This window comes from Hirundo rustica, chromosome 1 (assembly GCF_015227805.2).
Source record: "Hirundo rustica isolate bHirRus1 chromosome 1, bHirRus1.pri.v3, whole genome shotgun sequence".
In the NCBI taxonomy this organism is placed as follows: domain Eukaryota; kingdom Metazoa; phylum Chordata; class Aves; order Passeriformes; family Hirundinidae; genus Hirundo; species Hirundo rustica.
Genome location: NC_053450.1, coordinates 131,460,900 through 131,485,249, shown reverse-complemented (window position 1 = coordinate 131,485,249; position 24,350 = coordinate 131,460,900). Strand labels below are relative to the sequence as shown.

The 24,350-nt window shown below is 41.6% G+C and overlaps 1 protein-coding gene across 8 annotated transcripts in view; it reads left to right on the top strand.

The window, feature by feature from the left end:
* The first annotated feature begins 661 nt into the window (after positions 1-661).
* DYNC1I1 (dynein cytoplasmic 1 intermediate chain 1) overlaps positions 662-24,350 on the top strand; it is a 188,242-nt gene continuing 164,553 nt past the window's right edge. For 2 of the 8 annotated variants that reach the window (XM_040072622.1, XM_040072601.1), the window contains exons 1-4: positions 662-841; positions 17,543-17,660; positions 19,827-19,941; positions 22,765-22,822. In XM_040072622.1, the coding sequence (XP_039928556.1) occupies positions 17,553-17,660; positions 19,827-19,941; positions 22,765-22,822 (281 nt within the window). In that variant the 5' untranslated portion in view covers positions 662-841; positions 17,543-17,552. Of the gene's footprint in view, positions 842-7,205; positions 7,230-17,542; positions 17,661-19,826; positions 19,942-22,680; positions 22,823-24,350 lie in introns of those variants that run through there. The other 6 variants (XM_040072612.1, XM_040072583.1, XM_040072593.1 and 3 more) reach the window with 4 other exon arrangements.

The window sequence follows — 24,350 nt, the reverse complement described above, 5'->3', positions numbered from 1 at the left end:
GCTCGGCTGCTCCTGGGGCGAAGCCCGCGCAATTTGGGGGTGACAGCGAGGGGAGCACGGAGGAGCCGAGCGAGCGCACTTCAGGCCGGAGTTGCTGGGGGCCGGGCGGGGACACTGAGCCGGTCCCTCCGCCGCCACCTGCCCCACGCTCCCCGCGGCCCGCCCCGGTCCCACGGGCGGCGGCGGGGGTGTCCCTGCCGGGGGTGCCCCTGCCGGGGGTATCTCTGCCGGGGGTATCCCTGCCGGGGGTGTCCCTGCCGGGGGTATCGCTGCCGGGGGTGTCCCTGCCGGGGTGTCCCTGCCGGGGATATGTCTGCCGGGGGTATCTCTGCCGGGGGTGCTCCTGCCGGGGGTATCTCTGCCGGGGGTATCCCTGCCGGGGGTGTCCCTGCCGGGGGTATCTCTGCCGGGGGTGTCCCTGCCGGGGGTGTCCCTGCCGGGGATATGTCTGCCGGGGGTGTCTCTGCCGGGGGTGTCCCTGCCGGGGGTATCTCTGCCGGGGGTGTCTCTGCCGGGGGTGTCTCTGCCGGGGGTGTCTCTGCCGGGGGTGTCGCTGCCGGAGGCGAGCGGGCGGAGGAGGAGGAGGAGGAGGAGGAGGAGGAGGCGGGAGGAGGAAAGCGGCAGCAGCAGCTCTCGGGAGGAGCCTGTCCACCGTGAGACAGCATATTCAGCCGGCGGCGGCGGTCCTGCCGCAGCGGCGGGCGGCTCGGCTCGGCAGTGCACAGCCACCGGCAGCAGCCCTTCAGTCAGCGGGGCATCCCTGCGCTCCCCCGGCGGCGAGGGCTCGGTGCGGGCTGCGAGGTTCCGGGAGCCGCTCCGCATCTCCCGAGCGGTGGCGGAGGTGAGGCACCCGCGGGGCGGCGGGGCCGGGGCGCGGCGGGGCCGTACCGGAGGGGGGAGCGGGGGCTGCCCTTGGGGCCCGGCACTGGCGGAGGAGGAGCGGGGCGGGAGTCGCTCCGCGGGATGCGCAGCGGCCCCGGAGCCCGGCGCGGCCCGGGCAGGCGGCCCGGCAGGGAGAGCGGGCATCCCGGTAGGGAGAGCGGGCATCCCGGCAGGGAGAGCGGGCATCCCGGCAGGGAGAGCGGGCATCCCGGCAGGGAGAGCGGGCATCCCGGCAGGGAGAGCGGGCATCCCCGGCTGCCCGCGGGAGCCGGCCGGGCCCCGCCGCGGGCGGGCTCTGGCAGAGGGGCCGCGGGAGCGCTGCGGTGAACGAGCCTCGCCGGCCTCGGCACCTGCTCCGGTCCCTGGGGCGCCTCTGGGCCCCGGCTGCGAGCGGCGGCCGCAGGCTCCCGGCTGGTGCCTGAGCGCCGAACAGCTTAAAGCAAAAGTAAAAAAGTTTTCATCGATGATTCTTCGCACAGCGTGAGCGGTAGTGGGTTTACTCAAGTCCAGGACGACAGAGGACACTAAATAGATCTTTCCCCCTTCTTAAGGCAATTCCCTAAAAGGGTGAGAGAAGGAGGGAGTCAGCCAGAGGCCTTTTTTCATTGGGAGTCCTGTGAAAGAGATGTCCAGAAGGATGTTATTACAGTTACATCATCCCGGGAATCCCCCATGGTCAGCAGCGAACGTAAGACCCCAGATTTCCTAGATAAAGCCCCCATTTTATGGACTGGAAGTATTGCCATTGAGAGAAAGTACAGGTTTGAGCTATAAATGAACATAACATAAGGATTCTTGGCAGATCAAGCAATCTAGCCTGCTAATATAGAGAGCATGAGATGGAAGGACTTGACATGAAGTTGGCATGTGACTTTGGCACTTGCACCTGGGAATTTATCCTGACGTTCAGGGTTCTGCCACTGCTTCGCTTCTGCATGAGGACTTTAAATTCCACTGGAATTTGCACTAAATATCATGAAGCATGGGACTGCAAAACCTGTTTCAGAATGGAAACTGCAGGTCTCAGGACTGCCTGTCTCCTGATAGATGGTGTTATCAGAGCAATCGGGGAATTTAATTTCTGTTACTACTGTGCTTTGTTGAAGTGCCCGATTTGTTCTTGCTAAGTTAAGGGGGAAGAGTTACATGTTTGCTATTCTGATTCTTTTAAGCTTTTTCTTTTTCTTTTTTTTTTTTTTTTTTTTTTTTTTTTTTTTAATTTTCATTTGAGATGGCATCTCTAGTAACATTCTCCATATTTAGTGAAGGCAGATAAAATTACTTTTATAATTTCTCTGCACCATTTTTCTGCAAGAGTGGGTTCCTTCAACACAAACCTTGGGACTGCGTCCAGGTCTTCTTCCCATGGGAGTATTCACTGTGACACCCATCCTTTGCTTTACTTTTTTTCCCAAAAGAAAATCCATTTATAGTCCAAAAAATACAAAAATGTCTTGTCCCTCCTGCACCTTCTCTGTGAACAGACTATTTTGAAGATTGGGACTTGCCAGCATCTTCCTTGATTAGTGAGACTACTGAGGGCTGGGTATATTGGGATCCAGAAGATGGTTTAGAGTAGGATTGGCTAGATTTCTTTCGGCTCTAAGTACCTCTGCTTCAAATTAGTATATAATAGAAATGCACTAACTGTAGTGCTGCCTTTTCCACAGTTTAGGAGAAGAATCTGGGGACTAGCAATAAACCACACCTGCAGTAATTACTGGAAGTTTGGAACTCTGGCTGCTCAAAAAATAGTCAGGGAAATATTCTTTTGTACCCTGCAGATCTTAAATTAAGAAGCTGACCTTCTAGCTCTTTCTATAGAAGGAAGGGCAGTGAGCTGCCCTCCTTTGTGATGCCTTTCAGTGCCTATTTTTCCAACTTCATAACTGGTTCCTGTTATGCCTCCCACAGATAAAGGCTTTAGCTTGCTTTAGCAGCCGTCTTCAGTGTAGGTACTCTAAACGATGCAACAGGAACTTCCCTGCCTTATTTTGAAAAAAATAAGGTCTTCTTTTCTTTTGTAAGACAGGTCTCAAAAAGCATTCCTTGCTGCCTTCTGTTTTCCAGCCTGCAAGAAGAGAGAGGGGGAATACAAGATAGAGCTGGTTGCTCTGTCTAACAAGCTGTGTTAGAGGTACCACCATTGCAGGATATTGGACAATGATGTGAAATGGGCTGGGAGGAGAAAAGATAAGGGATTGAAATAGAAAAAACATAAATTTATAGAAGGAGAGTACTGTTTTTGGAAGCTTCATTTACTCCTGGTAGTGAATCAGTTAATCCTGTGGTATCTTTCAGCTCCTCAGACTTTACTTCTCACAGAGATTTTAAACATATTTGTGGTCATTCTCTAGGACTACTCAGGCTTATTAACCAGGGCTATTCCTTGAGTGCCCTGTTGAACTCCTTTGGCTTGGTTTGACCAGCAGCAGAAGCAGTAATTAGGAATCTTTGAGAGTCACCAACACCTAGTGCCAAAATGAGTTGCTGCTTGGAGGTGGTGGTGGGATGTTAACAGAATTATTCTCCTTGTCCTTTCCATGGGCTTTAATTTTCAGAGAAGTTGGTGGGAAGTAACACTGAAATCCTCACTGAGGTGCACAGGGTAATTCATATCTGCAGAAATACAGTCTCAGGCTTTCTGCAGCCGTGGTCAGACATAATGACCTCTCAGTGCAATACTCATCTGATTCTTACAGATTTTTATTTTAGAAACTTTAAATGAAACAAACCATAATGACTCTAGATGTGAACTGCGTCTAAAAGGGACATTTTCCAGCCAAAATACTGATGGAATATGATGGCAGAATGCCCTCAGTACAGATGCAACTTGTGTTAGTCAAACTGTGCTTTTGCCAGTGCAGCTTTATTTCTGCTTGTCAGAGCAACACAAGTCCTGCAGGTGAGTACACATTTACATGTCCATATGAGTGCTTGCTTTTCAGATGAGGGTTCAAATGATCTTCCCCTCAGCTGTTTGTAAGCAGGCAGAAACGGTAATGGAGGAGTGATACTGCTTAACAAAAAGACCCTGACAGTCTAAATCTCAGATTGATGCAATATGTCCCTTTGCTACTTGGTAATAATTCATCTTAAAGTGTGCTAGCTCTTTTTAGTTAGAGATGACATTGGGAGCTGTTGTTCACTTGGCCATCTGCAAGCCTCAAAATAAGATAGTAGGCATGAGCTTGCTCCCCCAATACTGTTCATTTTATGTGGCATCATCTTGCCAACTTTTCTGGGAAAATGGCTACTTCCAAGCAGATGGCAGGAGCTGCAGGAAGCTGTGAAGCAGATTAATGTGTGAGCCACTAGATCTAAGAGATACAAGACACCTCTGATAATCTGTGACAGGTGATGTACCAACTCCTCCTGAGCTTAAAACTCTACCCCTTCTTTTTTTGCTGTGCTTCTCCAGCACTTCTTGCTGTACCTTTTGAGGCACATTCTGAGTACCCTTTGAGGTACATGCTGATGAGTATCTGGGAGTGCAGTGCAGCATGGAGAAGGCATGGAGCAGGAGTGATGGTTTTTGAAGCCTTTTGTGGGCAGCACACTGTAACTCCATGCTCAAGCTTAAGGACCGAGGTCTCAGCCCTATCACTTCTGACAGTAATGAGAGTTTCTCTCTGATTTCTCTGGTGGTGAACCAAGCCTATAGAATGATGGCAGCTGTCCTCACTGTTTGAAAGCCATGATACTTCCCCAAATGTTATTGAAAGAAATGAGAGTTTTGCACTGACTTAACGGAGTTTGTATGAGTCCCTGTCTAACTGCTGCATTGATCTGTGGGCAGATATCTGTGTTACCTGATGAATAATAGCTGCTTAGATGTCTCCTGTGATTCATGGCTCTTAATCTTAGGTTAAAAGTACATGTTTTATATTTAACACCACTGCCCTGCATGGGAATCAGCTGGTCTGGAGAGACAAGTTCTGTCAACCTGAGGAACAGACCTCTTGGGAGCACTTCTGGGAGAGGTGCAGTTCTCCCTTGTGTGGTCCCCATGTGCTTGCTGACTGTCCTTGCTTGGCCCTAGAATAATTCATCAATAATTTGATGAAGGAGAAGACTCATTGGTTGCCACTCAGCAAAAAACAATTACAGAAGGAATCTTTTAAGGACTTTTTGTTTACAGTGATATGTTTTCTTCACATTTCACTTCCCTCTTGCTGTCATTCCTTGAGGCTTACCCTTTTCTCTTTTCCTCAGTACTCATCTTAACATCACATTCCCTCCTTGCTGGCCTTCCCTTCCCCTCCCCCCTTTTTTTCCTCTCCCTAGGAGAGAAATTATATTAGTTCCTTTTTCTTTTCTCTTCTCTTCCATCTGTGATGTGGTACAAATAATTCCAAATCCCGCTCCTCAGTTATTAATTTCTCACTTCAGCCCAGAAGAAAGATGCAGTGTGTTTTGTGTTCAAACAATGGGGAGTAAGACAAAGACACAAAAGTGCCTAGCATGATTAAATAAAAACAAGTAAAAGAGAGGATATATTTCTTATCTATTTATAACACTTTATACCAAGCCTTCCTTGATTCTAATAGTTTCAGGCTGAACTTGACAGAAAAAGCTATGCTATGTTAGCACTGAAACTATGCTGTGTTAATATTGATAGTTAATCACTGTAGGTCTTGGACCACATGCAGGGAAAATATGGATTTCTCCTGCCTTAAACTATTCACCCCTTCCGTTTTGTATCCATTAAAACAGATCTTAGCTTTTAAAGGGCACAGAGAGCTGTATTAAATCCTTACTATTCAAGGCATGGCCTTGTTTCATGTTTTGCACATTAGGCCACCACTATTAGGATCAGAGTGGTTACCAGGTCACTTGGTAATTGGGGCAAAGACATTTCAAATGATTGCTATTATATATTGCCAGAAATTAAAATATTTAATAAAGCGGGGTTACAGGGAAAAAAGAAGCCAACAAACCAACCCAGAATGTTTCTGATGTTTTCTAATATTTGAACCTGTCTGCCCCGCTTTAAACACTGTTCCATTAACACTGAGCTTTTAAAAGAGTTTCTTCTCAGATTCTCACAGCACAAAGTTGGGGGACTATCTAAACTCATGTGACTTATTTCACAATACGTTTATCTTCTCTTTAAATAATATAAAAGATTTGTCATTTTTGTTAATCTCACTATTCGAAGTCATATGATGTTGTTTCTTTAATCAGTTTGTTTCTAGTTACATTTTGAGCAATTGCTGAACCAGAAGGTGTTTTGTATCACAGTTCTTATTTATTTCAGATCTTAGCTGGCCCCTAAATGAATTAATTCTTTGTCTTTTTTAGCTCAAACTGTGCGTAGAGCTTTGTTACACACTTATACCACACACTTACACTGCGCTTAGAGCTTTGTTACAGGCTATCAACTTCTGCCAATTTTCTTTGCCTAGGAACACAAATTACTTCTGCAAAAACCAGAGAAAAGATAGTTCAAGTTATATGTGCTTATGACTGTAAAATGTGTGGGGCATTAAACAATGAATGGCTTAAAAATCTATAACCTTTTGGAATGAAACAAGAAATTTGACCTAAATCATACCCCCTAGTGTGCAGTTAGCTATTCATGTACGTAATCTGCTGCACTTGGCAAAGCCTGTGAATGTTGTATTCTTGCCTTTCACTATCTCCACAGTAGTAATAATAATACAACAAAAATTGTGCTGATGGGATAGGGGGGTATTGTACTGGAGACAAAATGAAAAAAAAACAGTGATGCCATTCTCTCTTTGTACTGAAATAGCCCGTGGGAAAACTGTCCCTTTATTTCCCACAATATTTTCTTTTTCACAGAAAGCTGAATAGCAATAAAATGCAGGGAAGCCTAGTTTCTCAGCCTTTAAGGACCTCTGAAATTTTTTTAAAAACACCTTGTGCAAATTCAGTACTTTGTATGATAATTATAAATTAAAGAGCCTTAGGATTTTTCCCATGTATTTAAAGCATAAAACTCAAAAGATGACAGTAAATTATATTCTTTGTTAGGGGCTAAGATGGAAAAACCCTGTGTTTTAGCCTTAGTACTGGTGCTGTCCACACCTTTTACAGCAGCCTTTATATGCATAACACTTACTGGGTTTTATTGTTTACTTATCAGTGACTCCAGGGACAGGAAAATAAAAATCTCTAGACTTCCACACTGACAAACATATGAGTCTTTTGGAACAAAATTATAATAAAATGCAGCAGTAATATTAGTTAATACCAATATTGATTTTGAAGCCTTTAAATGGAGTTCATGCCTTCCCAGTGTTCATTCAGTAAAGTTTAATTAAGTTTAAATTTTTCCCCAGAAAATTTCTGATCTCACTAAACCAAGTGATGAATTAGGAGTAAGTATGATTTAATTTGGCTGTCTCCCTTTTTTTGGTGTTATTTTTCTTGAGGTACTGTGTTTTTGTGTGTGTGTGTGTGTGTGTATGTATATGTATATGTATATTTGTATATGTATTTTTGTGTGTATATATATGTCAATAAGACTGCTGTGTTTTCTCATGTTGTATAATGTCCGCTTTTGCTAAAGATTAACTATTACCCAGATACTCCTGTATTCTCTCTGGTTCTCTCTTCTGATGCTGCAATGATCTGCAGAGTTTTTAACCTATGTTCTGTTTTTAATCCTCAAGACTATCTGTTGGAACCAGTTTAGTAGTTTGAAGTGGCTGAAAACCAGACATAGACCATTTCTGATTGCCTTGTGGACCTTCAGTGGTACAGTATTTTGACAGCCACTTGTTTAAATGTTGATGTATTTTCCAAAACTATCTATACTGTGTTCCCCATTTGAAGAGAACTGGTGGTCTCTAATTAATGTCTTGGTCTCAAATTCTGAAGGCAAGGTCCTGGTGCATTGGGTCATGCACTAAGGCTTGCTTCTGGAGGTGTCCTGCAGTGTGCTCCAGGGATGTGACTGCCCCCCCCATTTAGGATGGAGACTTGTTTGCTTTTGCTCTCAGTCAGCCCATTTGCAAAGCTTCCTCTCAGTGGAAGCCAGGGCATTTGAGGGATATGTGTGTCCCTGGGAGAGAAGAGCTCATGTGTAGCCTTGTCTTTATAGGAGGCTGTGCTGAAAGTGTCCAATCTTAAACCTGGGATGCATACTTGAATTCCCCAAACTGGAAGTTCTTATGGTGCCTGGGAAGCTCAGCTGCATCTAAACTGACAAAATGGTGTGGAAATGGGAACTAAAATTGCTGTCCTCAAAAATCAGCTTGGGTCTCACCTAGCTCCCGGAGAATAGGCAGTCTCTAAAAACTCACTTTTTTTTTTCTATTTTTGTCCTTTTCTGATGCGTTCTTACCCTTGAGCCCCCAGACTCAACAGCCAAGGTGTCAGCTCTGTCTCTCTGAGGCTGCTCCATCTAGTTCACATTCCTCAAGCCCATCTCCCAGACTGTAAGCTCCATGGTGAGCTGCAGCTGAGAGCATCTGCTCCTGGTTTTAATGGGACTCAGCTAAAGGAGCCGCAGGTAATTTTTACATTTGCTTAAAGAGATATTTACCTTCATCTGTGCTCTGGCCAGCAACCTATATGTCTTCTGCAGCAAGTTCCTTTCCAGTCTCTCCCACTGAAGCTGCTTCACATAAGTCTAAAATATTAAAGTTTCTTTGAGGGCAGCAGAGCATGTGGGAGAAAGAGAAAGGACTCCTCAGCACCTTGCTTCAAACACTCAGGAAGAAAGAGGAGTCTTTGGCTCCAGATACTAAATACAGCATTGTATTTTAAACTAAACAGTCACTGTGTATAATATAAACTAACCCTGAAACAAAGACTAGAACCCAGGGGCCTCTGTTAGGGATAAATGTTCGCTCTCTTGCATCTGCTTCTTCTGGTCTGATGAATCTTTGCAGAAAAGAAATTAATAGAAAATAGCTTCAATGATTAAGAATGCAATCTCCATTCCTGCAGTCCTCCTCACTCATTAGCCAACAGTCACCCTAGGAATGTGGTTTTCAGTCTTCTCAAGACAACCCTTCCCCCCCACCATCAAACAAACCACAAACAAACAACCCTCAAAATATGTTTCTCATATTTGGGCAGAATGCTTTAAGCACAGTAAAGATAAATGGACTACATAGATTTCTTGATTCTTAGTCCTTTCTCATATTCAAGTTCTTTGCATATGTCCTTTAAATTATGCTGTTAGACGTCTGTGTTTATCATCTTGCCTTGTTATCTGGACATACCTTTCTTCTCTTCTGTCAATCAACAGGGATATTTGGCTAAGGCGGGCTCCGAGCATTCATCTTGCTTTATTAGTACTGCCAGATAAGCCCTGGGAAGTACAGAGGAATGGTAGTGTTGTTTATTCTACTTTTTGAGAAATTCATGTATATTTCTTACTGCCAGGGCTCTTCCCTGCTTTCTAAATCTTTAGCTGTCTTGACTTCAGAGATGCAATCAATGTGTAGTATTTTTAACCTAGTTACATTCTTACAGATATCAGCGGCAAAGCAAAGCATATTTTGTTATAAGAAAGGAATGGTATCTGGGTAAGTCTTCCAGCAAAGCCTGTGTGATGGCAGCATAGCTTGTTCTTTGATGTCTCTCTGGCAGTTGTCATAACTGGGTTAAGAAGCAGACAGTAGAGCATGCATTTTTCATGTTTGGGTAAATGGCTTTAAGTATCACGTTGAGGGCCATGTACCACTAGGGTTATCTCAGGAGGAGGGAGGAAAAGTCAGAGGGGTCAGTTTTACCCCCTATATGGAATGAAAGTACACATTTTAATGGCTGAAATATTTTCAGGATTGAGAAAATGAGCCTTTGTTCCACTTCAGGAGAGACTAGCAGACATCCTGAAGCAAAATTAGATGTTAGCCTTTAGTATATCATTAAATTTACCCCTGGGAGGCACTTTGGTATAGTTGTGATACAAGATGTTTTGTATAAGTTTTGAAGAAATGGTCATATCAATGATAACAGCAGATATCATTGACATCTGATCATTATATAAGAAATACATACAAAAGAAATTGAAATCAAAGACATGAAATACAAGGCTCTTACTTTTCTAGATAAGTGACCTGCAGCTTGAGATTTAGATTGTTACCTCTCTCACATCATTCATCTCTAAAATCTTACCAATTTACAGCTTGCATTTGGTTGTCTTTTAACGTCAGAAAACACCTTTAAATTATCCCACTAGGTCACAGAATCATGGAATGGCTTGTCTTGAAAGGGAAGCGCCCTTCAGTGGATAGACACCTTTCACTCAGAGCTCCATCCAACCTGGCATTTAAACACTTCCAGGAATGGTGCATCCACAGCTCCTCTGGGCAACCTGTTCCAATGCCTCACCACTCTCACAGTAAAAGCTTTTTTCCTAATAGCCAATCTAAACCTACTCTTTTTCAGTTGGAATCTCTTTCCTTTTGTCCTCTCACTTCATGCTGTTATAAAAAGACTCTCTATTTCTTGTAGGCACCTTTCAGGTACTAGAAAATTGCAGGCAGGTCAGCCAAAATCCCACTCTTTTCCAGGCTGAACAAATCTAAATCTCTCAGCCTTTCCTCAAAGGAGATGTACTCTATCTCTCTAATCCATGTGTTGTCCTCCTCTGGACTCACCCCAACAGGTCCATGTCCTTCCTGTGCTGGGACCCCAGAGCTGGGTGCTGTGTTCCAGGTGGGGTCTCTCAGCAGAGCAGAGCAGAGGGGCAGAATCCCCTCCCTCTCCCTGCAGCCCACACTGCTCTTGGTGCAGCCCAGGGCACATTTGGCTTTCTGGGCTATGAGTGCACATGGCTGGGTCATGTTCAGTTTCTCATCCACCAGCCCCACCAAGTTCTTCTCAGAAGGGCTGTTCTTGACCTGTTCCTGTAATTCTTCTCTGGAGCAAACTGGGAAATTCACAGAAAATAATACAATACAGTGAGAAAGACCTGTTAATGTGTGGGAAATGTAGAGTCACAAAATTTGGAATTTTGTTATGTCCATTCTCAGCCATATACGGAGCCATATGTGGAGGCATGGGTGTTACTGCAGCCAAACAGTAAAAAACAACAGAGATAGAAGCTGATAGAGAGGGCAGTGACCAAGAATGATTAGGAATCTTCTATTCTGCAAGATCTAAATGTTGTCAAGGATGCAAGTGGTTGCTCTGTTAAAAACATCTTCCCTTTGTAACTGGGGCACGATTCCTCAGTTAGACCCCTAGGAAATACAAATCAGTATTGGCTGCTGCATCAAGGACCATCTCACAGCAGCACATCTGAGATCATTGTGCAGTTATAACTGGGCTCAATTATGCCTATTAAGGGAAAATCCAAGATATTTGAAAAGAGCTATTTAAAATTCAGTTTTTGAGGTGATATATGCAGTTGGTTCTGTGGAACTCAATACAAATGGAGCATATTTGGTGCAAGACATGCAGCAGTTTTGCTAGAGTGACATGTTAGTATGAGTCCTTGAGTTCATTCCGCTCCTTGCTGGAAGGTTTTGTGTTCCTTGCTCATCTCCAGCGAATCGTTGCCAGCAGCTTCTTCCCTTCAACCTCGATGGCACTAGGTTTGTTGAAATTGGAAAGATCATGGGAAATTTAGGACACTAAACGGGCTTGAGAGAAAGGGATGACAACAAGGTGTTGCTCCATTGACACTACTCCTGGTGCTGGAAGAATGGGCAGTAGTAGAGTTCTTCTCACGTGCTGCTTTGTGGGGACCCTACGATTCTGCTGAAACTGATTTAATTTTGTAGTAGGGCCATTATGGAAGAACAAGAGTGGAAAGATTAAATGGTAATAGATTGTAAGGGATGTAACTGAGCAGTTGTGGGTACATGTTTTATACCCTGTCAGCATTAAAATAAATAGGCTAGAGATGTGCTGACCTGTTGCATAGCAACGAGGAGGAAGCACAGAACCAAATCTCTGGATACTGGTGATTTGTAAGCCTTTGCAGAACAAAGTACAAGACCTTTGCCCATCTGCTAGAAATGTTCAAAAAGCTGAAGGATAAAAATGGTACGTTCCCTGAAATGTAACACTTTGACAACTGTTTTTATTTATAGATAAATACACATATGCAGTGTAAAAAGCCTGAGTATTTTGCCTCAAGGTTATGTAGAAAAAATATTTGGTCTCTCCAGTTTTACTTGGTGTTTTCCTGAATTCATCACACACAGGAGATTCCTTTAAATACTTCAAATGCTGAGTTTTTGCAGCTGCAAATATTTGCTCGTTGTTGTGATTTTGTAAACATTGATATGCCCATTTAGCAAAATTATTTATATTATTCAACTGAAGTCAAGTACAAATTCTGACGCATGATGAAAAGAGGCACTCATGTTTATTTAAAAATTGCTGTTGAGATGCTTTTAGCCCCTCTTGCCCATTTGAAGTGTGTTTCAAACATTATTTTCAACTGAATGTGATGTATTGGAATGTGTTTGTACTAGGCTAGTAACTGCCTCTAGTTTCTTGCAGACCAAAGATGTTTATCTGCTTTGTACAGTTTCATACTTTGCATGCAGACTTTACAGTTGTGGAAGTCATAGGTAGATCTCATAGGAAATTTTTCTATTGTAAAAATATATAATATTCATAATTTAGGAAAAATGTTAATTTGTACCAAGTAGAGATAAATATGTACATTATAGAAATGAATATTTTTTTTTTTTCCAGTGGAATACTTTGTATGTCAGGGTTTCAGTAGTGATAGTACTCCCATTCTGTAAACCCATTCTTTTAAACCAAAATCACTGGGTAATATATTTTATTGTACAACATCGTTTGCATTTCACATGAATACATTTTGTAGTTTTGGACTCAAGTAACTGGCTATTTATAAAGGCATAGGAATAATACATGTACAGCATCTCTAAATTCTAGATGCCTATTTATTTAAGAGAAGTATAATAATGAATCAATTATTTATAGTTGGGTATATGGGATGACTAATGCCATATGTCACAGTATTTCTTGAACCCCTTTGGTAATTGCAATGGAGATAATAATGAAAAGAGTAACACAAGGAAGTCACAAACCAGGAAAGACCTCAAGGCTCATGAAAGGTAAAATTTCTACTCATTTTGGAAAATTTCTATTCTAGTGCAGCCTTCTGAATGAACAGGATGTAAAAATCCTGCAGACACCAAAACCCAGTAAAATTTGTAGGTTTTTTAATGTGCTACTAGATTTGGAAGCTTAAGTTCCTTTTTATATGAGCTTGGTGAAAGCAAGCAGGTAAAATGCTATTCCAGCAAATACAAAGAACAAGCTTGAAGAGAAGGGAGATTTTATTTATACATTGTTTTCTTTTTATCTTAAAAAGTGCACTGTTGTAATTGTCTTTTTATTTGATTTGTTTTAAAAATCAATACATATTGGGTTTATTTTTTCCTGTATTTAGTCCAATTTGTGTACATGTCTTGCAATTCTTGCACTCTAAAAAGTATCAACTTATTGCGACTGAAATTCAAAAAACCACTTTTTAGATACCTGTGACTGTTTTGGCTGTTAAGTGTTCATGTAAACACTTAGAAAAAGTATCTGCTCAAATATTGTGATATTGATCACTGAAAAAGACCTTGTAGCTTATAAAGCTGAGGTAAAACTGACTTGCACCTGTAAAAGTAATTGCATGGCTTTTAATCCAGTCGAGGATAAAATGCTGTTGTTTGCGTGTTTATATTCTTACTGCTTACTGCTTACTGCTTACTGAAATTGTTGTGAGATGTTACTTCCTGTGGGATTAGCTTAGTGGAGTGGTTTGGCACACAGCAGAGAAGTTTGTGCAAACATCATTATTATTTTAAGATTAATGTAAATTGTCCTTCAAATATCTTGTTTCATACAGCTAAAAGGAACTGCTGGGAGTATTTTAAAGATAGGATTCTTCTCACCCTGTCCGAGACATTTACAATGGAGATTTCTAGAACTTAATATAGGTCACCCAGGACCCTTTATCATCATTCAAGACAAATTAGTGACTTTGGGGCATACTTAATCTTCGCTGCTTTTAAACATCTGCTTTAGGAGAAGTGGGATCCTGTCCTCGGGTACCCAGACTCTTTGATTGTACCTGTACTGACGGTAGGGATAGGCTCTGCATGTACACTGTGGGCATCCGGGATGCTGTGAGCTAAGCCAGTAGATGGTGAAGTCCCAGAGAGCAGTCCCTGGAAGCCAGAGCTGCATGTGCACAGGCCTGGGGAGCTGCCATCCTGCTGGGTCTGGTGTGTAAGTGGAATTAACTGGAAAGTGGAAAAACTGTGTTTCCAAGCCTAAGAGGGGACTCTGAGGCATGTTTAATGCACATGGGGAAAACTGACAGCTTGAAATGGAGCACTCAATTTCGTTAAAAGGCATGCCTTGAGGAGCCAGCTCCTTCCTCAGTATCTCAAAGGAAGGAGAATTTTCTCCAAGTATTGGGAGTTCAGGCAGGTGCTCTCTGTGCAAGGTCCTGATAAAAAGAATCTGTGCTAGCATGTGTGGTAAGCTCTTCTGGAGTGGGAGGACTCTCTCTCCGCTTTTAAAACCATGACAATAAACAGGGCCATAAAAATAAAAATTGATCTAAGATCTAGGTTTATGCATCTGCCTTAAAGAGGGGAGCCTCAGGCTGTTGGCTGGCTATGGTAATTATTTCTACACTTACTCAGCTTTCAGTGTGTTTGCTCCTATGTGTTCCTTCTCCCACACAGGGGATTTAATTTCTTCAGTACAAAATGTGCTCCTTAGTGATTCCCTCTGACCAGTGCCTTCTCCCACGCTGGAGATTACGTTGTGCATAAGCCTTGGGCTGTCATTCTGCGCCACAGAGAATGTTAAAAGTAAATCTCTTCTATTGTTTGTCTTTATCTCTCTTGGTGTGGCATGCCTTTTGGCACTCAGAATGGCTTTTATTAGAAATTTGCTCCCAGTAATGAACAGTGATAACTCCATGGTGAGTGCCAACTGGAGTGATAAGTACATTTACCTCCTTGCTTGCTACCAGCTTGCTGGCATGTGAGAAAGGTGGTTACATACCCTTGGTGTTCAGTTTGTGCTAAAATTGTAAACAGCCAGTCTGCAGGTTGGTAAGCTGTCTGGGGGGCTCAGGCATGACTATAATATATTCAGGATGAAAGTATATAACTGAGCTCTGGCTACATTCTTTGAAGGAAATTTAATGCATCGTCTTTGTTGTATGTAAGATCTATTTTGTTAAAAATAGAGCAAAGTTATAATAGGATTTGATCACTCTGACTGAAGCATTGTAAAAAAGGGGGCCAGGCACTAAACCATTGATGCTTAAATCAGGGGAAAAGCTAGTTAGCTTCCCTGACATTAAGGGAATGAATTTTGAGAAAGCCATTCATTGATATCTGACAAACAGCTTGAAAGGGATGACAAACCCTCAGGGGTTCTGTCAGTAGCCTTAAAATACATTTGCATATTTTTTGCATAGAAATGGGAGCTCTCTCTTGGTTGCCAAACCGCAGAACTAAAAGGAGGCAAAAACTCTAGTCCAAAGGGCTCTGAGGGGTAACTTCAAAATCAGAATTCAAATGCATGCAACAGATTAGGAAATTACTTCAAATGGGATTTCAACCATATCCAAGAGAGACACAGAAATCCTGAACCAATTCGTAGGCAAAAAACACTACCTGCACTGCCGTTAAAGTGCTTGCTTTTTTCTCTGGGCATTTCTCATGTAAAAAAAATCTCACTGATGTCAGCTGATCACACAGATTAATGTTGTTTAAGGTGCTACTGCTTAGTTTCTTGATATCAGTTGCATTGGGTTTTTTCTGACAGTTTTGATTTTCTCCAACAGATACCAATACTTTTGTGGATATGATGAGAGTGATGGAGAAATAAAGAACTGGTGGTCCTCCACATGCAGCCAGTGTATCCAGGGGTCCCACAGGACCTTCCTAGCTATACAATTTGCTGGCAGCTGTTGCTGATCGTGCCAGAGTCCCCCAGCCTTGAAAGGGTGCCTTGCCAGCACGGGCAGCTCTGCTGAAGTGCAAAATCTGTGACAGTGTGAGCTGGAGTTTGAGCTGCTCTTATACCTGTGCTTTTCATTAAATGGTTTCCTTTTGTGATTCCAAATGTTATTCTATTCTTTTCTTTAAGGAAAATACTTCCAAAGACAACAAAGCATTTGGGGCTGAGGTTGTGCTTAATGTTTTGTTGGCAATATCCTCTATGTCACAGGCTAACTATGCTTTTATCATTTTGAGGAGGAAGCTGATGTCTGGAGTAAAATTCATGATGGGTGAAAGTGCCAAGTAATTTTTAGCAGATAATTTTCCTCTCTGATCATCCACCCATCCAGGCAGTAATATGAGTAGAGTTCTCATTATACTAATGGAGAGTTGACATTCAAATTTCCCCTGCATCAAGGGAACAACAGACTTCCATTGCATGTACATGGCACTGCCATTGATCTGATTGACTGAGTTGCAGCAGAGGATATGGCCGATGATGTGTGAACAGGAAAGGCACAGTTAACTCTTTTCATGAATGGCTATGTTAGTCAGAACTGTATTTGAAACAAAGTCCTAATAAGGTAATCAGTATAGATACAGTTAGATTACAGTTAATAATGATTATGATGTTAGAAAATCAATAAATAATCTGTGACTTAAGTTATGGATTTGTGCAACACTGGCAGGGTTTTAAAACTGTAGAAAAAAGACTGGTATCATATCTTCTTTAAAGATCTGTCTCTATATACATTTTTTATTTCCCTACCCTTCATTTTCAAGGCTCATGTACATCAGCATAGGCCGACTGAGATTTAAAAGACGTCACATCACTATTCTAAAGAAAAATGGATTTAAATGATGGAAAAGGTCTTTCAGTGTTTCAGAAGAAAAGTTTTTGCCATGTTTGCATGGTTGGCATCAAATGAGGAGTGTTAGGCAGTTCTCCTGCCTCTTGGAAAGATGGTCTGAACACAAGACTATTGGCAGAACAATGTGCTGCTTCATTAAAGAGGAACTTCTATTTGCTGGGTTGCCTGGTTTGTGCCTTGTTTTGTGCAGCTTCTTGGAGGAATGTCCCAGCTTTCCCTGGAGAGAGTGGAGGGGATTCCTGGACAGAATAGCTCAGAGCTTGGTGGGGGGCTCGCTGGAGGGGTGAATATGAGAAGGATGCTGAGACTGAACCGATGCTGTGTGTGGGACTGTGTTGGTGGAACAGGGGATCCTGGCTGGCAGCTGTGCAAAGCACCTGCAGAAGCAAAAGCTCTCCTGTTTACATTTTTCCCCAGTAAAATTATTACTTACCTAAGAAGTATGGGGCTGTTTGGGACAGCTCTGGTTCTGGTACTTGGAATGTATTTGTGGATCTGAGTACTACAGTCTGGCAGAGCTGCTGAAGATCATGGAAATCAAAATATTTTATCTTCACTTCAAAAACATTAAAGCATTATTTTGAACAGCAATAAGTTTGTTTCACAAAGGTAATTCTATAGTAGAGGCTGTCTGAAAATATATTCCACATTTGGTGATATTCTGGTCTAGTTTCCTGAAATGAAAATTGCAAAGACAATATTCTACTTTCTACAATGTCAGTAGCCGAAGTGTTTATATAGAAATGTATTTGTTGCAATTTTAGAAGCCCTCCTTTTGATAGAATTAACTATATTTTTTTTTCAGTAAATAGGGTAATAATTTAATTTTCAACTTGATTTCCATTTTTTTGTTTCCAGCAGAGTCAAAATGTCAGACAAAAGTGATTTAAAAGCAGAACTTGAGCGCAAAAAACAGCGTTTGGCTCAGATAAGAGAAGAAAAGAAACGGAAGGAGGAAGAAAGGAAGAAAAAAGAGGTACATTTGCAAAACCACCTTTTAGATAGCTCATGCTTGCATAAGGGGTTTGCTGAGGTTTTGACATCTCAGTATTGTGTGCCCTAAGGTATCTGTCATATGGAATGAGATACTCAGACCCATGTCAGACTAACCTTAAAATCAAAAAGCTTATTTTTAGTCAAAAATGTTGGGGTGAGAGAATTGCTTTTAAAACTACCCCACTGTCAAATGACAACAGCTTAGACTACATGATGTGCAAGTGTATGGAGAAAGAAAAATTGATTTGCTGCAATGCTTTTTCCTGGGCTCTCCTTCAATGGAAAGGGAGTGGAGAGTGGGGTAAGACAGAAAGAGGGAAAAATGGCTTTTTTCAAGCCATTACAATCTAAATATGTATTTTTGTACTCTGAAGACTAGTTTGATTACTAGCTAAGGTAACAGATTTACAATTATTATTCTCCAGTAAAGTAAAACATAATTGCAGTTACATTTTCCTCTTCTGGCATGGGTGCATCTTTCAGTTCTGTTAAAGTTTGATTGACATATTAGTTTATTTGTCCTTGACAATATGCATTAGGTTTATCATTAAGGGATTTGTACTTCTTTTTATTCAGTCACTTAGTGGAATAGAGGTGAGAATTGACAGGGAGTGGATATTCATTTTCATGCAAAGTCAGAGAAGCATTAAGTGATTATGCTTCCTTTCCTTCAAATGTCAACACTTACTATAGTTTAAAGCACCTGTTATCCTTTACTAATAACTGGTTTCCTTTTAAACTGACACTTTAATATTGTACATGAATTTCATGGAATTACCGTGGAAATGTGATGTGATCCAAGAAATCAGCATTCCAGTTTTGGCTGCCTTTTTAATCTTTTTTCATTTGAGCCACATTTGTGCAGTTACAGCACACGCCCCAGTGAGGCTCCCGCACTCGCAGGGGAAGTCCTCCAGAAGCAGATCTTTAAATGGTGACACTTTCAGTGCTCATTACTAAAGACCTCGAGGGAAGAGGGCCAAGCTAATGGCTCAAGGGAGCTATTAGGTCCTTCCTCTTTGTCTCCTGACTCTGACTTCATGCCTCATGGGGAACCTGTGGTGGTTGAAATGTTCCATTGGCCCCGAGAGCCATGTCTGCGGATAATGCAGAATTGTGCATAATTGTGCAAATGGGCTGCACTGTGTTTCTGGATGGGTCCAGGAGTGCAGGCTGATACTCACAATGGTGCTTGGCCATTCACACTGGTGCAGGACAGCTGTCTACAGCCCTGCATACTGTGAGGTAGCTCATGGGAAGAGCTGAGCACAGGAATACGCCTGGGCCTTGACAATAAAATCAATGTTTCCTGGCTGTGTCACAACTGGAGAACATGGGGATGCTTCTGAATTTCCAGGTTTTTTGTTGTGCCTACACCAAGATCGATACCAGTCTGAGGAACTGTACAACTCCTCTTTTCCAACACTGGTTTCAGCAGAAAGGGCAACCTCACTGTGGGATTCTGGCTAATACAGGTGCTCCCACTGTTTTTAGATGGCCATAGATCAGAGTGGGAGAAGGATAATGCGTGGGAGATCCAAGGACGTAGAGATAGGTAAGCAGAGAGGAAAGCGTCTTGTGGACCTTTAGTGGGCCAAGGGCTGCCAGAGTCCCAGCTTGGAGATGTCAATTCTTTCCTTTGCACCTCTTGGATATTGAAGTTAATGAGAAAGTATTTCTTTTCCTCACAAGTGCTTGGGACCAAATGTAGGACCTCTACCTACATAACTGAAGTGCAAAGAAATTTTATTCTTGATCCTGAAGTAAGTAGGAAAGGGCCAGTTTTATTCAGGGTAATGATACTTGTAGTCCTATGGACAGCTTTTATGTTAGTTGAATAAGTTGCACCTAATGAGTGAGAGGCAAAAAATTTCCGCCATTGACCTGTAAAAACTCTTGCAAATATCCTTGCAAAGACCAGTTCTACCATATATTTAGGGAAAACACTGTTACTGATATATACAATATAAATTATCTAAGTTATAAATTACCTAAAAGTATAAAAATGAATTTCAAACTGTACCTAAGCAGTAGTGCATACAAATATTTCCACACATATAATTGCTGGAGCAGATTATGTGTGAAATAATTGCTAGAGCTGATTACATATAAAATATTTTTTCTGTTTTCTTCTGATTTAACTCAGGCTGATCTACAGCAGAAGAAGGAGCCAGCTCAGGAAGATTCTGACCTAGACCGTAAAAGGAGAGAGACAGAAGCTTTGTTACAGAGCATTGGTATATCCCCAGAACCACCTCTAGGTATTTAAGAGAACCACACTCTAAAGCATTCAGCTCTGCCACAACTAATGCTTTCTTTCTACTAAAGCATGCTTGGCTTTTTTGATTTTTGGCTGTATTAGTGAAGTGAACTCTTCTGTTTGAATGCCTACCATACCATTCACATATACAAGCTCATGGCATTTTGAGTACTTGTCATTGCCAAAAAACATCTGTTTCATTTCTTCAAGAATTTTTTATGAACATAATGCAGGTTGGTTTTGCATACCAGCAATGATTTCTTTTCTGATGGACTGTTTTATCTTCTCACTCAAAAACAGAAGTCCTGTACTTTGTTAGCTCCAAATTTTGTTTCAAAAATTCAAATTAAGCACTTGTAAGGAAGGAGGAGCATAGTCATGCGGCAATTCCTACTGAGTTTCTTTTAAAATTAAGCAAAACTGTAGAAGGAAAATAAAAAAAACCCAAATCAAAATAGAAAAACACTTATCAGCAGGCTATTGTAGATTTTTGCTCTGGTTTCATGTGCTTGACCTCTTTTTTGGTTTTGATGTTCCAGTTCTAGAACCTGAAGTCTTCAGCTTAAAAATACATACAGTATCTGAGTATGGGTTACCTTGATTAAGAGCTGCTTCATTTATTGGATGGTCCTAAAGCAAGAAATTCCTTTCCCCTTCCCCTTCCCCTTCCCCTTCCCCTTCCCCTTCCCCTTCCCCTTCCCCTTCCCCTTCCCCTTCCCCTTCCCCTTCCCCTTCCCCTTCCCCTTCCCCTTTCCCTTCCCCTTCCCCTTCCCCTTCCCCTTTCCCTTCCCCTTCCCCTCTCCCTCAAATTTGGGATCACTCTCACTGCTTTAGCTGAAATCTTGGCCTCTCTGGAGCTATCAAGCCTTTTCATTAAGTTCATTGTGACTGAATCGAGGATTTTACCCCTAGTTATTCTTGCCAGTAATATATTGGAGAAACTTCAAATTTGACAAAATATTGAAGTTTTAGTTTAGGAAAGCACCTTATACAGATGCCTGGGTGCATATGCAAGTAGGTAGTGACATTCTGAATTGGAATTTTAATTAATTACTTACATCAACTATCATTTATTGAGAAAAGTTACTATTTTTATAAGTTATGGTAGAGTGATTGAAGCTTTTAGACACCATTTCTCAGAAGAGTTGTCTGACAAGTAATGGTTAGGTTATTTTTCTGTATAATAAAATATGTTTTTAAACTTACGATACAAATTATGTTCCAAGATAAAATCAGATATATTTTTAATGTATAACATTTAAAATACTCATTCATATGTAAGAATGAGTATATATGTCCTTATCATTTTATTAACCAAACATATATATTCATAAGTTATCAGCTTTTATCTTTGTTATTTTTTGTGTGTTTGAAACTCTCAAAAGAACATGTAAATTCACATATGATTCTATTTAGTTAAAAATAGTATTTTGTTCTCGTTTGTTCCCTTTACATACACTCACAAGTAATATACAAAGGAAGATTTAATTCCACCTTCACACGATGCCAGGTCTCACTGTGAATATGGAATATGTAAACAACCAGACATACCTGTAACCTGCCAAAGGGCTGTCACAAAGATGAATTCACTTTTCATGCTGCAGCCATTTCTGTGACAGTCTCTAGGGAGAATCTGCATTAAATGTTTGACCACATGGAAAATCCAAATCTCTTGACAGGTCTGTCATTATACATTGCAAAGCATAACAAAGTATTTTAAAGTTTTACTCTGTTAAATCTATAAAAGGAAATGCACATGATTTAAACCAAATGGAAACTTTGCTTTTGCGTTAAACCCTCTTTTTGTGTTTTATCCAACGTGGCTGCTTTGAAGAATACTTGCTTTAAATCTTGACTGGAGCCATATCTTAATTTTTAATATTTTTGAGAAACCATTTTAAAAGAAATCAGGATATTTTTGCTCTTTTATTTATTATTTCTTTGCTGAAGAGCTTTAACTCGGGCTGACCTTGAGCTATGAACTTCCTTTCCTGTTTCAGGAAACAAAACTGCCTTTGCATGAAATATGCTTCAAAAGCCCTGGCAAGGCAAAGAGAAAATCATTTCAAGAGCTTGGGCAAATAGTGTCTAAACCAAGGGAAACTTTTCCTTGAGTGTTGAAATCATGTCCCACCCAAAATGGAAATTTTTTTATGACCTACATTACTTATTAAGAAAACAATAGTAAAGTATTTTTAATATTTTCACCAAGTAAACTGTGTATTCTTGGCATCTTTGGGAAATGATTTTAACTTAGCTGCATTTCCTTATTTAGTTTTTATTTCTGATGTCATTTCCACACTGCAGCCTTAGAGCATATCTAATGGAGACTGGCTTTTGATTTAAATTCAGAATTTGAAAAGTATGCTTGTTCCGTTGCCTTCTTGACTTTATCTGAAGAGTTCACTTAGTTTTTTGACAAGACAGGCCCTTGATATTTCTTCATACCTTTAAAATCTTTTACAAGTCAACTTCAAACCAGACTCAAGAAAACAAGTGCTATTTTATTTCCACAGGTATCTTCTCCATTGATTAGCTGTAGATTCCCATTGGGCTTTCAGTCCTGTCTAAATACATGTCAGTTTTAACACTTCCAGAAGACTTAAAATTCACTTGACTCTCTTCCTTTTCTTTTTCTTTCCTTCCTTATTTGCTTTCACCATTTCAAACTCTCCTACTCATTCATCCACTATCATTTTGGTCCATTGGTTTTGATTTGTCTGACACTGCTCTTCATCAGTGCAGTCGCTGCATGTGTTAACATGGGATACCTGTTATTTTCATTATTTAGTCCCAACCCCTATGTCTCCCTCTTCGAAATCAGTGAGCACACCCAGTGACGCAGGCAGCCAGGACTCAGGGGATCTGGGACCCATAGGAAGGTAAGACACAGAGTTAATAGACTTGAATAAATGTGAGGGGGTTTTCACTTTGCTCTTACTTCCCCAGTTTTTTCTTTTCTGCTGTAAGAACATGCTGTATTGAATGTGTACTTTCGTTTCTACATTGTCCACTGGGTGTTACCATCCAGTAAGAGTGGTCTCAGACACGAGGCAAATAAATGCATGCAGCAAATAGATCTTGAACTCTGAGCCCCAAACCTTATAATGGAAGCAAGAACTGAATTTACATTTCTAAAATGGCCTACAGAAAGCTCTCGTGCTCTTTGGAAATACACTAAAAAAAGGGAGATGTGCCCAGGGGTAGCACCTGTTGCGTTATCTTTGTTCACAAAAGCAGACCCCTTGGAATTTCTCCTCATGTAACACCAGGTTACCTCAGGTTCCCGTGACTGCTCATTGCAGCGTGTGCCACTGACAGTGGCAGAGAAGAGCTTGGACAGGAACAGGCTGAAACATCCCAGGACCCACTGGCAGTTCAGTCTTGGCAACTCTGGGTATTGGAGAATTTCATGCAGAATGGAAGGGAAACAGCCCTGTTCTTTTTGGAAAGTGGAACGTGTGTGAGGGATGGAAACAAGAGTAATCTTCTTAGTTTTGTTTCCATGGGGGAAATAAAAGATGCAGTGGCAATCCCATAATAATTCCTTCTGTGGAATAGAAATGAAAGGAGAATGCAAGGATGCTGCTGGTAAAGAAGGCCATGTTCAAGTAAGAAGAGGTGCAAGCAGCTATGCGGTATATTTTGAGATATGTAAAAGATGGATCCTAAAAGCTCTTTTTGTATCACGCTAATTCAGCACAGGGCTGAGCTGCCAGCTCATCCAAGTCTAAGAGCCAAGACTCTGCTAATGGCTTGAAAGCACAGTGCTTGCTTTCTGTAGTTAACAGTGCTCTGCAGACATCATATCCTACCTCTCCAGACATAGACTGTAATGTGACAGAGCTTCAGGTCCCCAGATTTCATGCCACGCCAGCCTTCTGCTTGGAAAAATCACACTTCCATAAGCAGAGATTTCATTGTGTCCCCTTCAGCCAGATGCAGACACTCTCCCTCGCGATGTGGATGCTGCCCAGCTGCTGTTAAATCAGCTCAACCCTGCTCCCAGGTCTACCCTCTAGAAGAAATTGAGGTTGTTAAGTGAAAAGCCCTAGCCTGTAAGCCCTACTGCCTGTAGCAATTTAAAACACAGAAAATAGTGTGATTCTGCCTTCATAAGTAAATGCAGTAGATTTCACCAAGTCAAAGTATTTTGAATAGAACAAAAATCCTTTTTAAGCCAAGTACGACTTGCTGTCCAGGATGTAGCTGTTTACCACAGTCCTGCATTAAGCTCTGACAAAGCTGGGTGGAGACTTCTAAATTCTCACTTTTCCTCTGCACCCTAATGGTGTAACTTTTTTGCCATTAAGGTAAAAAAAGGCTCTTGGAAGGATTTATTTGGCTGTTACTCACACGAGCACTTTGGCTCCCTGTCAGCAACGAGCAATGAAAGCACATGACCACATG